Source organism: Babylonia areolata, chromosome 2, assembly GCF_041734735.1.
Source record: "Babylonia areolata isolate BAREFJ2019XMU chromosome 2, ASM4173473v1, whole genome shotgun sequence".
NCBI lineage: Eukaryota > Metazoa > Mollusca > Gastropoda > Neogastropoda > Buccinidae > Babylonia > Babylonia areolata.
Window position 1 is genome coordinate 29,506,996 of NC_134877.1, and position 18,237 is coordinate 29,525,232.

General features: G+C 42.4%; 1 protein-coding gene and 1 non-coding gene across 2 annotated transcripts in view; both read left to right on the forward strand.

The window, feature by feature from the left end:
• The window catches only part of LOC143277172 (uncharacterized), a 63,775-nt gene that overhangs the window by 27,502 nt on the left and 18,036 nt on the right, over positions 1–18,237 (forward strand). Inside the window, exons 8-11 of the mRNA XM_076581938.1 lie at positions 3,065–3,170; positions 5,792–7,666; positions 9,652–9,872; positions 10,768–10,822. Coding sequence (XP_076438053.1) covers positions 3,065–3,170; positions 5,792–7,666; positions 9,652–9,872; positions 10,768–10,822 — 2,257 coding nt within the window. The remainder of the gene's footprint in view (positions 1–3,064; positions 3,171–5,791; positions 7,667–9,651; positions 9,873–10,767; positions 10,823–18,237) is intronic.
• On the forward strand, positions 5,173–5,290 carry LOC143279586 (5S ribosomal RNA). The gene has a single exon (XR_013054910.1). It is a non-coding gene; the product is annotated as a 5S ribosomal RNA (ribosomal RNA).

Sequence of the window (18,237 nt, forward strand, 5' to 3'; positions counted from 1 at the left end):
TGGTGGTGGTCAGTGTATTGTAGAGAAAGAAGTGACTTCCGAAACAGCCAGGTGCAGTTTGTTTTGGTGACATTGAGTGCACTCAAGAAAGAAATGAGCAAAGAAAGATTCAGGAACAGTTTTTTGTTGTTGTTTTTTTTTTGTGACGGTCAGTCAGTGTACTGTAGAGAAAAAAAAAGACAGAGAAAGAGCCAGGTACAGTTTGTTTTGGTAATGGTCATGTATTGTAGAGAAAGAAATCAGCTGATAAAGTGCTCTGCATACTTTATTTTGGGTGACAGTCAGTGTATTGTAGAGAAAAAATTAGTGGAGAAAGGTCCTGGCTTAGTTTGTTTTTTGGTGTTTTTCAGAGTACTGTAAAGAAATAAATGAGCAGAGAAAGAGTGCTCAGAAAGAGCCAGGCAGTGTATTGCAGAGAAAGAAATGACCTAAGAAAGAGCCAAGCAGAATTTGTTTTGATGACAAGTCAGTCAGTGTATTGCAGAGAAAAAAACATGAGACAGGGAAAGATCCAGGCACAGTTTGTTTTGGTGAGGTTCAGGGAACTGCAAAGAAATAAATGAGTGGAGACAGAGCCAGTACAGTTTGATTTAATTATGGTCCTGTATTGTGGAAAAATGAAATGGGCTGATAAAGAGCTCTGCGTAGTTTATTCTCGTGACAGTCAGTGTATGGTGGAACAAGAAATGAGTCCGGGAAAAGACCAGGGCAGTTTCTTTTGTGTTTGTCTGCGTAGCCATGTGTCGTAGAGTGCGTGCACAGCTGGTTTTGACTAGATCACACCCCTTAGAGAGGCTGCTGTGGCGCCGTCTTCGGTGATCTCCTGTTCTGGTAACGGTTTACAGTTGGCCGGGTTTTCTCTTGGGAGTTTTCCTTCTCTTGGAAGAACTGCCTGCTGAGGCTAACGGACTCCATCTGCCCGGATTTTTCCTCAGGGCTGACTCCCGAAGCCTTTCCTATGAGTGGGTATGGCCGCAAGGCAGCGGAGGTTTGAAATCAGTTTTCCTTCTCTTAGATGAGCTGTCTTCCCAGATTGATGAGCCCCATCTACCCAAAGCACTGGTTTTCAGACGCCAGGTAACCCGCCTTCGCCCCTTCTCCTATCAGTAGTAGCAGTTCCGCCGGGCTTATATGTAAGCCACACGAGCAGGCTAGGAGCTGGACTTAGTTGTCAGAGGCTGTTGGAGACGCGTGCCGTGAGGGGCATTTTATAGACAATGGGAGCTTGTCCCCATTGCCACCCCTCGGCTATGACAACCTTGGGACCTCTTTTATGTTTCAATCACAGGAACTTTCTGATGATAACCATTTTATAGCAGACAAGGTAATCAGAGGAGGAAAGAGGCCAGTCTAAGTTTACTCTAAACTGTATTGATTTTATGATAGCAGTAGTAATGTTACTGAAGAGAAATAAGTGAAAATAATAGTAGTAATGTTACCAAAGAGAAATAAGTGAAAATAATTTGTGTGTGTGTGTGTGTGTGTGTGTGTGTGTGTGTGCGTGTGCATTTTTTCACATTATTATCTGTTGCATGATTTTAGTAAATCAGTTTTGTGTGTGTGTGTGTGTGTGTGTGTGTGTGTGTGTGGGTGTGTGTGCATTTTTTCACATTATTATCTGTTGCATGATTTTAGTAAATCAGTTTTGAAATTACAGGTATACCTGCGCCATTTTTCTCCATTTTTTCTGTGTGTGTGTGTGTGTTGTTTTGTTTTTTTTAATTACCCAAAATAAGATCTGTAGATCCAAATTGCAAAATTCTGGTGGGTGGAAGAGTCAGTCACACAACACCAAAAGAAATTACAACAAGCTACCCCCACACCCCCCCATCCCCAACACAGGTTGGCATATGACCTCACTATCTGGTGTGACAAATTAATGGAAATCATACAAAACAAGCTGAATATCACCATATCTTGAGCTCAGATATATCCCTCCATTCTTATATTTGGGAAGTGAGAAATGGGCAGTCAGATAACAAATGAAATGGTATACACACTGAAATAGTGCTGGACCAACTGAAGGTTAAAAAAAAAAAAAAAAAAAAGAGAGAGAGAAAAATTTGTATTTGAAGCAGTTAGCCATAACTCACAGGTAATGATTCCAGACTCTGTGACCATGAGAAGGTTTTATCAGAGTGACTTTTTATAAAATAATTTGTGGACTTGAGAATGTTTGAGAGTGCATTTTAAAAGAATTTATCAACTTGAGAATGTTTGAGGATGATTTTTTTTTTTTTTTTTTTTATTTTTTTTTTTTAGATTGTCGACCTGAGAGTTTGAGAGTGACCTTTAAAAGAATTTGTCAACTTGAGAATGTTTGGAGGTGACTTATTAAAGAATTGACAAGGGACTGGGTACAATAGTCAAGTGGTTAAAGCTTTGGACTTTCAATCTGAGGGTTCAGGGTTCAAATCTTGGTAATGGTGCCTGGTGGGTAAAGGATGGAGATATTTCCAGTCTCCCTGGTCAATATATGTGCAGACCTGCCAGTGCCTGCACCCCCTTCATGTATATATGCACATTAAAGAACCTGTTATCCATGTCAGCGTTCAGTGGGCTATGGAAACATGAAATGTGTATGGGTGCGTGCCTGAAATCTGAAATCCACAGTAGGCAGCCTGTTGTGCAAATGACTGTGTTTTTAAAGTGCTTAGAGCTTGGTCTCCGACTGAGTTTGGTCTGTAACAGAGGATAGGCGCTATGTAAATACCTGTATCATGAATTCATTCATTGTACATGGGAGAGCTGTCTTATCCTTGTAAAGCACTAAGAGTTTGGTCTCTGACAGAGGATAGGCGCTGTGTAAATACCTGTATCATGAATTCATTCATTGTACATGGGAGAGCTGTCTTATCCTTGTAAAGCACTAAGAGTTTGGTCTCTGACAGAGGATAGGCGCTTTGTAAATACCTGTATCATGAATTCATTCATTGTAAATGGGAGAGCTGTCTTATCCTTGTAAAGCACTAAGAGTTTGGTCTCTGACAGAGGATAGGCGCTGTGTAAATACCTGTATCATGAATTCATTCATTGTACACGGGAGAGCTGTGTTGTCCTGCAGGAGCCGCCTTGGGAGGATGCCAGTGACTCCAACTGCTCCTTTCAGGACACCCCCCACTTTAACAAGGCCGTCGTCCACAGAAAGCCCGCAGCCAGCCGGGGGAAAGGTTGGTGCTCACCATGACTGTTGACCTTTGCCCTCACCAGAGGGAAGGTGGCAGGGTGGTTAAGACATTCAGTTGCCAATACAGAGAGTCCTTGAGGGTGTGGGTTCGAAATCCCGCTCTCAACCCTTTCTCCCCAAGTTTGATTGTAAAATTAAACTGATCGTGTAGTCGTTTGGATGAGACGAGAAATCAAGGACCCGTGTGCAGTACGCGCATGTGGCACTCTGAAAAAGAACCCATGGCAGTGAGAGTGTTGTCCTCTGGCACAATTCTGTAGAAGAAATCCACTCTGATAGGTACACAAATATATAAGAATGCTTTCAAGGCATGACTAAGCACGCTGGGTATAAATGGGACTGGTCAGGCATCTGCCTAGCAGATGTGGTGTAGCATATATGGATTTGTCAGAATGCAGTGACACTTCCTCAAGAAACTGAAACAGGAGCTCTGAAAGCATGGAGTGTTGGCCAAGTGGTAAAGGGTCTGCCTGGGAAGCGAGAGTATCAGAACGCACTGGTTTGAACCTCACACCTGCCAGTATTCTCTCTAGTTTCCATGAGACCTTGAGTGGTTGGTTTGGATGCTAGTCATGCAGATGAGATGATAAACCAAGGCTGGCAGCATGCACTTAATGCATGTAAAGAAAGAACCGATGGCAACAAAAGGGTTGTCCTTGGCAAGATTCTGGAGAAAATACTACTTTAATAGGAAAACAATACCGTGTTTTCAAACACACTTGAAAGCAGAAAAACAAACAAACAACAGAATGGGTGCCACTACATTCACTGTAGCAACATGCTCTTCCTTGGAAGAGCAACCTGGATTTTATACAGAGAAACTTGTTTTTGTGATGCAATGCAATGCAGTTCAAGACAAGACAAGATGAGCCAACACTATCCTCAGAAGCAGTTTGGGCAGAATGTTCAAGAGGCAGAGGGGCAGGAAAGAAAGAGAGAGAGAGGGGAGTTGGGGGGCGGGGGTGGGGGGGTTTGGGGGGTGGGCAGGGAAAAGCACTTGTTGCCCTCAAACATGCATAATAATTTGAAGCAGTTTTGGAAGGCAAATGATTAAAGTAAAAAGAATTATAATAATAAGAAGAAGAATGCCTTTATTATTTTTTTTTATTGAAAAAAAAAGAAATAAGCAGTCAAGATTGTTGCTGGTACATATCAATGTCACTGGAAATGCCTAACATTGGTTGTTGTTTGTTGTTTTTTTTCACTGCAGAATGTGAATCAAAATTGTGAAGGGAACCAAGTTTGCGTCAGCATGTGATTGTGACAGTGTGGTTTACACATTTGTCAGATACATGTTTGTTGACATGCGTTTGTGACTGACTGTGTTCTGTTCATACACACCTTGCTATCAGTACTGCTGACAAGTTTTTTGCTGTATATATATATATATATATATATATATATATATATATATGTATCCTCCTATCTATCTATCTATCTATCTATCTATATATATATATATATATATATATATATATATATATATATATATATATATCTGATCCCTATCAGTGCAGAGGCTTACTGAAAAAAAGATGAGCATGGCATGACTTATGAGTGCAGCTACTACTTTTTGCTGGACAAAAGTAGTGCAGGGCCAGAGGAAGTTGTCCATATGAACAACGGTCACAGACACCCTGACTTTTAAGCTCAGTCTTCCTCAGGTGACAGCTCTTCACTGACAAGCATACTTGCCAGCAGCAGTTAAGGGGCGAAAGGGTACTCATCCAGCAAGCAGCCTGGAAACTTCACAATGTTTGAGGCCCACAGTGATGTGAAATACAGTCCACTTGCAGTGCTGGAGTGATATGGGGGGGAAAAAAAGGATGGTGCTATATGGGTTATATTGTGATAGACTGGTACAAGTAAAAAGTTCAGTGCACAGTGAATGCTCTACATCCACATTACCGTTAGGCTGTTCTTGTTTCGATGGAAAATCTGCTTCTGTTTGTATAAAGTGTTTTGAAGAGTGTGAGCTTATTCTTGTTAACGGCCATACCACGTTGAAAACACCGGTTCTCGTCCGATCACCGAAGTTAAGCAACGTCGAGCCCGGTTAGTACTTGATGGGTGACCACCTGGGAACACCGGGTGCTGTTGGCATTCCTTTCTCAAGGCCTGACTAAGCGCGTTGGGTTACGCTGCTGGTCAGGCATCTGCTTGGCAGATGTGGTATAGCGTATATGGATTTGTCCGAACGCAGTGACGCCTCCTTGAGCTACTGAAAACTGAAACTCATTTTATTGTTCTTGTAATAATAATAATAATAATAATAATAATGATGATGATGATGATGATAATAATGATAATAATTGTAATAATAATAATGTATTTCTATAGTGCTATCTCTCCTAAATTTAAAACAAAACTGAGAGCATTCCAAGAGCAACAAGGTCCAGAAACAAAGAAAGGATGGTGGCTGACTGTATCTGCTGATGATCATACAGAATGAGATCAGGTGGAGACCTAGAGGCAGACACATAAGTAGGGTGGGACGGACTTACTTATGCAGATTTATGAGAGAGAGCACAGATGTTATAGATTTATGTTGTGTTTTAGTTATGTTTGTGTGATCATTTGTTTTCCTTTTTTCCTCTCTCACAGGTCTGATGAAACCGTTGAGTGGCCACTCAAACAACATGATTCGTCGGAAGCTGCATGGATGCCTGGACGACTCCTCCACAGATGGGTTAGAGCTGTCGGTGGATGAGAACGGCATCCTGTGGGAGGCCAGGGACTCTGAAGCTACAGAGGCCTCAGAGTTCTACAGGATGAGTCCCTACGGGTCAGAGACAGCAGGCGACGTGGACACCTCAGTGTTGCTGTCTTCGCACCACGCCAACCAGCGGCGGGGGGGTCACGGGGCAGAGGACACTGACGAGGACGTCGACAGTCTGGACGATGAGGGAATCCTGCAGCCAGCCACACAGGGCGTGCTGCCCATGTCGGAGGAGGGAATTCTGAGGTCGGACGATGAAGTGCTGAAACCGTCAGAAGAGCAGGTGTTGCAGGCATCTGAAGAAGCCATGTTGCAGCTATCATTTGATGACCTGGATGTTGGCATGCAGAGGACTTCCCCCAGAGCGGATAACCAGCACATGGGGCTGGGTGAACGAATCAACAGACTGTTGAAAACTGCAGGGGAAGATGAAGGCAGTGAGTCATCAAAGGGTCTTCATAAAAAGCGCAGGAATGGAAACATTTCCCACAGAGGTCACTTGACAAATCGAAACACAACATTGGTTTATGGTACTGATGGAAGGGTCCCCCGACATCAAACAGAATCGCCGCTGGAAAGAGCATTAGCGGTACAGAACCGAGTGAAGAGCCTGACTTACCCCAGAACCAGCAAGAAGTCTGTGACAATTTCAGACATGCTGGCTGCAAACCATAAAGCAGAACCACCAGAGGGGAAGAGAGTTGGAAATGGAACAAAACTGGTCAGCAGGCAGCCAAATGCTGAACCAAGCAGACCTGGGCCGAACCACCCTACACCGGTGACTCCAGAAGGATTATCAAGGTCTGATGGTCTGGAGGACTTCTCCTCCAGCAGCTATGCCTCCATCCCATCCAGACTAGGGACTCAAGGAAATACAAATCAAGCACCAGTCAAAACTTTAGAAACGTCAAACACATCCTCTAACAGCGAAGCACAAGATGATGCACTTGCGACAACATCGTTTAACAACACACAGGATGGAGCCATGAGTGATAGGAAGGCCTGTCTGTCTGCTCTGAAAGCTGGAGAGGCTTTGAAAGTAGCTGGGAATTCTGTTGCCTCCAACAGTAATGAACCTGTGTTCCCTGATGCCGATTCCACAAACTTACTAATGGATGGAAGGAAGAAGCATGCAGATGATTTTCACGGTGCTGATCACAAAGGAAAGCAAGGAGAGTCAGTGAGGACTGTGGAAAACGTCATCAGGACAACAAGCTCTGTTCTGGAGCAAAAACCTTGTCAAACAACAAGAACTTACCAATCCACCTCACACGCGGAACCCGAAGAACCCAGAGAACCCTCAGAACCCACACCCCTGAAGAGAGCTGCTGTGAAACCACAGCCTTCCAACAACACCACCACCACCTCTCTCACGCGACAAGTCTCGGTCAGCATGGAAGAGGCAGAACTGCAGCAGTTTGTCTCTGCGGCGGCACCACCAGCACCAGCCAACCAGCCCAGAGCCAGGATTTCATCCTCCCACTCCCACTCCTCCATGCAGTCGTCAGAAAATGAGAGCGTGTGTGCGTCCCCGCCTCTCTCCCTCCCCCCTCCCCAGCCCCGAGGGAAGGAGGATGAGGACAGCACAGACTTTGATCTGGAGTCGGACTTGGAAAAGTTTGGTGGTGCGCAGGGGGGGTTGAGGATGGGGGTGGTGACTGGCAAGGTGGGCGGCAAGAAACTGCTGAAGAAATTAAAGATGAGAAAGGCAGGGGGAAGGAAGCAAAGCCCTCAGCGCACGGCTCCAGACACGTGTGAAGGTAAAGGGGAGGGGGCAGGGTGGGGGCAGGTTTTCTGTGAGGTGGCAGACTTTCAAGGCCTTGTGTGTGTGGATCGGAGTGATCACCAGTCTGTATTTCTACTCTCCATCCCCCACCCCGCCCCCTCCCACTCCCTTTGGGGTGTTTATCAATTGTTGTTGTTCTTGGTGAATTAGCAGTGGTTGAAGGTGCATGTAATATGTAGTAACACCATCTTGACCAAAAGAGATCCGTATTCCCTGATTGTGTCACTTTGAGTGTAAATGTTTGTTTGGTTTTTTTCGTTTTATTTTGTGTTTTACTTTATTTTTGTCTCTTTTACTTTCTCCCCTTAGTATGATCATATATATATATATTTTTTTAAATTTCATTTATGTTTGTATCTTCGTTTAAGTTATGATTTTTTTCATATTTCTTCCGAAAATTTGTATTGTTTTGTTTCATTTTATCTGTTTTATTTTATTTTGTGTTGTTATCTCCTGTTCTTTTTTTTTAGATAGATCTGTTTTATTTCATGCGTCCCATTTTATGTTTTAGTTTACTCATTTCATCATTGCTGGCGTCTGCGCCATGGCAGGATCGGTTAGGCATTGGATTTCTGATCCAGTGTTGGCCAGTTATCCAGGTTTGAGGCTCTGTGTCGGCATTGCGTTGTGTCCTTGGGGGAAAGCACAGTACTCTGATTTTCCTCGCCCCACCCAGGTGTGGATGGGTTACCGGACTTTGGTTGGGCAAGGTTAAAAGCTGGGCATGTAGGGGGTTGTGGCCTGCGTTCCTGTGCCAAGCCCTGGACACGGTGAGGATGAATTGATTGACCCTACTGAAGTGAAGGGCGAGGAGACCTTTAACCCCTTTTGTTAAAATAATGATAATAATAATAATAATAATAATAATAATAAACAACTTATAAAGATTTAGGAGAAAAGTTTTTACCCCACATTTTCCCCAGTATTTATTTATCTATAGAAAATTAGAAGAAAAAAACGAAAAGAAATTCAATCAATGTGTTTATTAATGTTATGGTTATTTTCATGATTATTATTAGTAATGTTATTTTTTTTATCATTTATTGTTGTTGTTATTATCATTGGGTTTTTTTTGGTTGTTGTTGTTATTTTATTATTATTATTTATTTATTTATTTATTTATTCATTTTCATGCAGTCATTTATTGTTATCATTATATTCTAATCTTTTTTCCTTTTTCTTTTTGGCTCAAGACCTGACTGAGCTCTATGGATTACGCTGCATACTGGCCAGGCATCTGCTTAGCAAATGTGATGAGGTGTATATGTGAATTTATGTGAACCTGGTGCATTGAGAAACTGAAACTGTCCACATTGTTAGTAGAACTGCCAGTGTTTCATTCTGCTCGTTGGTTACTTGATGTAAGTCGAGCAACACAATGGAGAAAGAACATTAAACCATACTATAATGATTTCCGTTAAACACACGGGACCTCATCAGTTATCATTCTCAACTCATTCCATTTAAACAGTAGTAACATGATAAGGCATGGTACACCAAAATACACGGTCACGATATGCCTTATGTATACAGTAGATATTGTTCGTACACGTTACACCATGAAACAGTGATGTACCTTATGTAAACACACAGATATTGTGCATACAAGTTATACCATGAAACAATGATTTTCCATATGAATACACATAGATACAGTACTTACAAATTACACCGTGCAACACATCATCATCATACCTTATGTATACACATATATATTGTGCTTACAAATTACACCATGAAACGCATCATCATACCTTATGTATACACATAGATATTGTGCTTACAAATTACACCATGAAACGCATCATCATCATACCTTATGTATACACATAGATATTGTGCTTACAAATTACACCATGAAACGCATCATCATACCTTATGTATACTCATAGACACTGTGTGTGCAAGTCACACCAGGAAACACATCATCCTCGTATTGTTGTTCGTTCCGGTCAGCAGACAGCAGTGCCAGTGTTTCGGGGGACGCGGAAGCTGCCAGCAGAGAGCGGAGACGGGAGGACGCAAGACGCAGGCGTGTCGCCCTTTTCCGTGTCTTCTCCTACCTTGACGCCCGGGCCCTGTGCAAAGTGGCGCTCGTGTGTAAAGAGTGGAAACGCGTCAGCCGACATCCGTCCCTCTGGAAGCACGTCTGTCTCAAGTATGATCGGATCTCGTCGAAGGTAGGTTGGTTTTAGATCGATATCTGTTGTTGCGTGTGTGTGTGTGTCTGTGTGTTTGTGTGCGTGTATGCGTGCGCGAGTATGTAAGTGTACGCATGTATCAGGAGAGCTCTGCGCATGTGTGTGTGTGTGTGTGTGTGTGTGTGTGTGTAGGCTGTATGCTTTACAGTTATTTGCTCATTTATGATCATTATTGTCTTTTTATTTTATTTTTGTTTATTATGATGATAATAATAATGATAATGATAATAATAATATTATTATTAATTATCATTATTATTATTATTATTATTATTAATAATATTATTATCATTATCATTATAATTATTATCTTTTTTTCCATTTTTTATGGGGTTTTTTTTTTTTAGATATCCATTTACCTCTATTTTTTCTCTCACACACACACACACACACACACACCACATACACACACACACACACACACACACACACACACACACACACACACACACACACACACACACACACACACACACACACACACATACACACGCAACACACACACATACACACACAGGCAGACACACTCTCTCTCTCACACACACAGACACACAGACACACACATAGGCAGACACACTGTCTCTCACACACACTCACACACACACACACACAGAGGCACACACACACACCCACACACACACACACACAGAGGCACACACACACACATTCTTACACACACACACATACACACACCCATACCCACACCCACACTTCCCCACCCCCACACACACACACACACACACACATATGCTCCCCCCCCCCCCCCCCAGCCTCCCCCCGCCATGCACACAATTTAAATTTCTACAGACAACAGTTAGTTTGGTCACCAGGGTTGAGTAGTGTGTGTGCTTTTTTTTTTTTTTTTTTTTTCCAGTTCCTTGCCACACTGGCTCAGTGGTGCACACAGGTCACTTGTCTCACGCTGGAAGGTTGGTGTGTTTGTCACTGTGGGTCTGTCTCCTCACCCGCTCACCCAGTTTTGCTTGTTTGTTTGTTTGTTTGCTTATTTTACTATCAATCCAGTCCTTCATTTGTTTATTGGTGATTTTTTTTTTCTCCCCTTTGCATTCGTTTATTCCTCCCTCTGTTCATTCGTTTGTTATTTCTTCATTCGTTCTTTTATTTGTTTGCTCATTTGTCCCCTGCATTCACTTACTCAGTTGTTCATTCGTTCGTTCATTTGTTTCTGTACTCATTTTGATCATTCGTTTGTTCGTTAATTTGTCTGTCTGTGCAATTCTTAAAGACTAAACACAGGGGAAAAAAAAAGAAAAAAAAAAGAAGAAAATTGGGTTTCACATTTATGAATGCAGTTCTTACGATCAGCAATAATTCACCATTTAGCAGGCTGATTGATTGGCAGATGGTTTGGTGGGTTTGTTGTTGAGGAGCATCTTCTGCGTTCGTGGGCTGCAACTCCCACATTCACTTGTATATATGCGAGTGGGTTTTTATGTGTATGACCGTTTTTAACCCTCCATGTAGGCAGCCCTACTCCGCTTTCAGGGATGTGCATGCTGGGTATGTTCTTGTTTCCATAATCCACCAAACGCTGACATGGATTTCAGGATCTTTAACGTGCGTATTTGATCTTCTGCGTGCGTATACACACAAAGGGGATTCAGGCACCAGCAGGTCTGCACATATTTACCTGGGAGATCGGAAAAATCTCCTGACGGGCGCAATAGCCGAGTGGTTAAAGCGTTGGACTGTCAATCTGAGGGTTCTGGGTTCGAATCACGGTGACGGCGCCTGGTGGGTAAAGGGTGGAGATTTTTACGATCTCCCAGGTCAACATTTGTGCAGACCTGCTAGTGCCTGAACCCCCTTCGTGTGTATATGCAAGCAGAAGATCAAATACGCACGTTAAAGATCCTGTAATCCATGTCAGCGTTCGGTGGGTTATGGAAACAAGAACATACCCAGCATGCACACCCCCAAAAACGGAGTATGGCTGCCGACATGGCGGGGTAAAAACGGTCATACACGTAAAAGCCCACCCGTGTGCATACGAGTGAACGCAGAAGAAGAAGAAGAAAAAATCTCCACCCATTACCCACCAGGCGCCATCAACGTGATTCGAAACCAGGACCCTCAGGTTGAAAGTCCAAGGCTTTAACCATTTGGCTATTACACCCGTCATTGTTGAGGAGCATTTCTACATATTTTTCATTTATGCATATTTTGACTTTTTTTTGCAGTTTGATCATTTCCTATGTGTTTTTATTGTTTTTATTTGTTAATTCATTTATTTATTTATTTAGTCATTCATTCATCCATCCATTTGTTCATTCATACATTTATCTGTCTAGTATCTATCTGTCTGTCTGTCTGTCTGTCGGTCTGTCTACCTCCTTATATGTCTGTTTATATATCTATCCATCCATTTTTCACTGTTTCATTTCATTGTGTGTTGTTCATGCTGCCACAAGCACTGTTGAAATTCAAACGCAGGCATGAGTGTTGATGACAGTTTGTTGGCAATGTTGAGGTCATGTTCCTTAAGGATTGTGACAAGGACTGTTGAAATTCATACACAGGCGTGCGTGTGATGACAGTTTGTTGACATTGTGACGTCATGTTCCTCCAGTATCGGTGATTACCTCATGAGGCAATAGGCAGAAAGCACAGAATCCTGTGATGCATGTTTGTGTGTTGGAGTCAGGCTTTGGTCCATCATGCATGCATGCGTTTGTGCATGTGTGTGTGTGTGTGTGTGTGTGTGTGTGTGTGTGTGTGTGTGTGTGTGTGTGTGTGTGTGTGTGTGTGTGTGTGTGTGTGTAGTTGTGTGCACCTGTGTGTGAGTGCGTGCATATGTGTGTACATGTGTATGTATGTGTGTGTGTGTGAGTGTGTGTGTGTGTGTGTGTGTGTGTGTGTGTGTGTGTGTGTGTGTAGTTGTGTGCACCTGTGTGTGTGTGTGTGTGTGTGTGTGTGTGTGTGTGTGTGTGTGTGTGTGTGTGTGTGTGTGTGTGCGTAGATAAGTGTACCTGTATGTGTGTGTGTGTGTGTGTGTGTGTGTTGTTTGTGTGTACCTGTGTGTGTGTGTGAGAGCGTACGCATATGTGTGTAATGTGTATGTATGTACGTGTGTGTGTGTGTGTGTTTGTGTGTGTAATATGTATGTACGTGTGTGTGTGTGATTGTGAGTGTGTGTGTGTGCATGCGTTTGTGGAGAAGAGTTCTCTACCAGCACTTTGATAACCCAGACAATGTCTTGCATCCCCTTGTAGGTGGCAGAGTGGCATGGTAAGAAACTGTACACGTGGTGTGTGCGCTCTCTGTGGCATGGCGTATGCTTCCTGTGTCGTGTCGTGCATGTCTCTGTGTCTGTGTGTACGTCTCCATGTCTGCACGAGTCGTGTAACCAGGAGTCACAGAGTTACGTGCGCTCACGTGTCGGCTTGTAATATGTGTGTTGATGCAGCCGCAGCTAAACCGTTGTATGCTGAACCTTGGTGGAATAATGATAGGGATAACATGATGATAATGATAATAATGATAATGGTAATAGTCATGATGATAATAATGATAATGATAATAATGATAGTAATAATGGATATTTATATAGCTCACTAATCAGAAATCTGCCCTGGGTGCTGTTCAAAACACGTTTTTGGGTTTGTTTTGTTTTTTTTTTTTACCTTGCACATTATATCAGAGATCAATGTGATCAATGTTATGTAAATACACCAAAATGTGACAAGCACACACACACACACACACACACACACACACACACACACACACACACAAACTAAAAAACACAGAAACATACATACATTTAAACATAATTCAAACATGTATACATATGTACATAGCAGTCACACTCCACACACACACACAGGCACACATAAGCACACACAAACACACACAACAACACACACACACTCCCACATGAGCAAATATACAAATGCACACCAACACACTTTCATGCACATGCATGCATATGTGTACACATTCATAAGTTTACATATATCTGGAGTGATGGCCTAGAGGTAATGCGTCCACCTAGGAAGCGAGAGAGCCTGAGCGCACTAGTTCAAACCCCGGCACAGTCGCCAGTATTTTCTCCCCCTCCACTAGACCTTGAGTGGTGGTCTGGACGCTAGTCATTTGGATGAGGTGATAAACCAAGGTCCTGTGTCAGCATGCACTTAGTGCTCGTAAAAGAACCTACAGCAACAAAAGGGTTGCCCCTGGCAAAATTCTGTAGAAAAATCCACTTCGATAGGAAATCAAATATAAAAAAAAACAAACAACTGCAAGCAGGAAAGCAGGGGAAAAAAAAAGGGTGGCGCACTCAGTGTAGCCACGCGCATATGCACTCCCCCTGGGGAGAGCAGAGCGATTTTCACACAGAGAAATCTGTTGTGACAGAAAATAGTTGTACAATACAATATAGTCAAGGACACCATGCACTAACACACCTGTGAAATGAGATCAGTGTGGCAAGAACTCTGTGTGTGTGAGTGTGTGTGTGTGTGTGTGTGTGTGTGTGTGTGTGTGTGTGTGTACTTACCAGTGGTATATCTGATTTTGCTGATCAAAGGTAAATCCAATCCTTAGAGGAAGAAAGAAGTCTGAATACATAGTGGCGACTGACACGTGAAAACTTCAGTCTTACCTCAGTGAGGTGGCAGGCCTTTTCTGACGAGCGTACTCACTAATCGGGAGCAGTCAAGGGGCATTCTAAGATCATTGCCTTACATGTCATAACCTGTGGAACGTATATTGTCTGGATTCCTTTGTGTGTGTGTGTGTGTGTGTGTGTGTGTTGAGACTAACTGCATGGACAAGAGTGGTCTAAAGAAGTGTACATACAGACTGTTTTTCACATATCCTATATTGATAATGTATGAAGTGTGTAGCTATAGCTGTGTAGCTTTTTAACCTGGCAGTCTAGTGTATCTCCTCTGGTGTGAATGATGATACTGTGTTCTTACGTATTCATTCTTTGATGTGTGTTAATGTTAGCCTGCACACTGGGTCTTTGTAACATGATTTAAGCATGTGTTTACGTGTGCAGCTTTTTTTGTTTTGTTTGCTAACGCCATGAGTGCTGTGCCTGGGAAGTGTGAGCATCAATCTGCATGATTATTATCATGATTATTATTTAGCAGTAGTAGTAGTAATAGTAATAGTACTACTACTGATTCATTGTACACAATCCACGTCATTGTGTGGTACAAATCATTGATGTTATGACAGTGATGCAGCAGACTGCACCTGGGTACCTACAAACTCTACTTCTGTAGAAAAATCCACTTTGATAGGAAAAACAAATAAAAACTGCATGCAGGAAAAAATACAAAAAATGGATGACGCTGTAGTGTAGCGACGCGCTCTCCCTGGGGAGAGCAGCCCGAATTTCACTCAGAGAAATCTGCTGTGATAAAAAGAAATACAAATACATTACAAATACATTACAAATACTCTTGTTTCCCCAGCGATTTAATTTTTTTTTTCTTCTCAATGTTGGCGAGTGCAGAGAATTATGTGACACCAAGGATTATGACCAGGATTATCACCTGAGGTAACATGTTCTGTGTGATTTGTCACCTGCACTCACCAGCTGTGCCGAGAGCAAGAGAAGAAAGCCCGCGCTGCACCACCAACAAAGAATGCAAAAATCAGACGTTGTGTCGACCTGTGTGTCTGTCTGTCTGTCTGTCTGTGTATCTGTCTGTATGTCTCTCTGTCTGTCTGCCTTTTTGTCTGTCTGTCTGTCTGCCTGCCTTTTTGTCTGCCTGTCTGTCTGCCTGTCTGATTGTTTCTGCCAGCTTTACTGTTACATTATTTGTAGCCTCCTGTTCTCTCTTTCCCTCCTATAAATATACATACATACAGGTATACATACGTAATTACATACATACATACATCTGGTTCCCCCCCTCTGTCTCTCTCTGTCTGTCTCTGTATATATATTTGTATTACTATATATTTGGGTTTTATTATATATTTGGGTTACGACCAAGTAACAAATATTTTAAATCACAGTAATCAGAATTACCATTGCAGAATTTCTAGCTGTGTGGTAAATTTTCTGTTGTTTTTGTTGTTGTTTTGTTAATGACTGATACTGTGTAGCGTACTTTTATTTAGAAACTGAAATGTCTAAATCTTTCTTCTTCTTTTTTTTTTTTTATAACTTTCAATGTGTCATAGACAGTTCATGACAGCTTATCTCAGCCACAGTCCTCTTGCTTTTCGTGACTTTATGTCAAACCAGTCAACACGTGTACACATGTATCATTCTCTTGATGTTTTCATTCATGAAAATCTAACTGACTAGACATACATTATGTGTTGTTGAGGTGCAATTCTTATATGTTTTTTGTTTGTTTGTTTGTTTCATAACTGTATGGTATTTTGTGGTGCACTACTTTCTGCAGTTAACAATATTGTGTAGTTTCTGCAGCTGATTTCTTTGGTGGTATTATTGATTGATTGATGTGGATACTTATATAGCGCCTATCCTTGGTCAGAGTCATTTGCACCACAGGCTGCCAACCTGGGTAGAGCTGACTGATGGCTGCCACTGGATGCTCATCATTCGTTTCCTGTGTCATTCAATCAGATTTCAGTGCACACACACACACACTCAGACAGACATGTAACATTTTACGTGTATGACCGTTTTTGTTTATTTGCCGCGCCATTATTATCTGTTGTTTGACAGTGTGTCCTTTCTTCTTCTTCATTTGTGGGCTGCAGCTCCCACACTGATTCATATGTATGAGTGGGCTTTTATGTGTGTGACCATTTTCACCCCACCATATAGGCAGCCATACTCCATTTTTGGGTGTGTCCATGCTGGGTGTGTTATTGTTTCCATAACCCACCGAATGCTGACATGGATTACAGGGTCTTTAACGTGCGTAGTATTTGATCATGAGGACATGACTTGGTCAATAGGCGTTGATGGTATATCTGCTGAATGGACTGTGCAAGGAGAAGGGTGGCAGAATGGTTAACTCACTCAGTACGGCCAGTCCTCTCTTCTCCTCTACACAGACCCCTTGGATGTCCAGTCGGTGTCTGAATGACCCAACCTTTAGCTTCCGTCGTCAGAATTGTGGTATTCTTTGTCAACATTCACGTCTTCAGTATAAGAGCCTTCCGCTTGCAATATTTTGATGATGGTAATTGGGGTGAAACGCTGTTAACGTCGTCTCTTTTCGCCGTTCGTATGGAGAGAGTTAAGACATCCAGCTGCCTGTACAAAGTCTGATAGGGTCTGCGTTCTGATCCCGCTCTCGCCCTTTTGTCCAGGAAGCGAGAGAATCTGAGCATGCTGGTTCGAATCACGGCTCAGCCGCTGATATTTTCTCCTCCTCCACTAGACCTTGAGTGGTGATCTGGACACTAGTCCTTCGGATGAGACGATAAACTGAGGTCCCGTGTGCAGCATGCACTTAGCGCACATAAAAGAACCCACGGCATCAAAAGGGTTGTTCCTGGCAAAATTCTGTAGAAAAATCCACTTCGATAGGAAAAACAAATAAAACTGCACGCAGGAAAAAATACAAAAAAATGGGTGGCGCTGTAGTGCAGCGACGCGCTCTCCCTGGGGAGAGCATCCCGAATTTCACACAGAGAAATCTGTTGTGATAAAAACAAATACAAATACAAATACAAATTTGACTGGAAAATCAAACCGAGCATCTACAGCCATCCATATGAGACGATAAACCGAGGTCCTATTTGCAGCACGCACATGGCACACTGAAAAAGAACCCATGACAATGAGAGTGTTGTCCTCTGGCAAATTCTGTTGAAGAAATCTACTCTGATAGATAACAATACACACACACACACACACACACACACACACACACACACACACACACACACACACACACACACACACACATGCATTCAAGGCCTAACTAAGTGCATTGGGTTATGCTGCTGGTCAGGCATATGCCTAGCAGATGTGGTGTAGCATATATGGGTTTGTCTGAATGCAGTGACAGTGTCTTGAGAAACTGAACTGTGCATTTAGCTGGAAGTGCAGTTTTTTTTTGTTTTTTGTTTTGTTTGTTTTTCTTTTGCTATAAAGACCAATGATTGTAATATATGTGGTGCATCTATTTTGTGATGTCTTGGTGAAAGTTGTTTCATTCATTGTTGTCATGTTTTTCACTTGGTATTGTATACACACACACACACACACGTTTTCTTTTTGCCCTTGTGCGTTTCACTTGCACAGTTGATTGTTTTTTGTTACATTTGCATGAGTGTTGTTGTCAGTTGATATGATTGATAGGTGTAAAGTTCTTTCTTTTTTTTTAACCACTTTTTTTGCTCACCATAATTCTGTATTTTGTTTTTGATATTT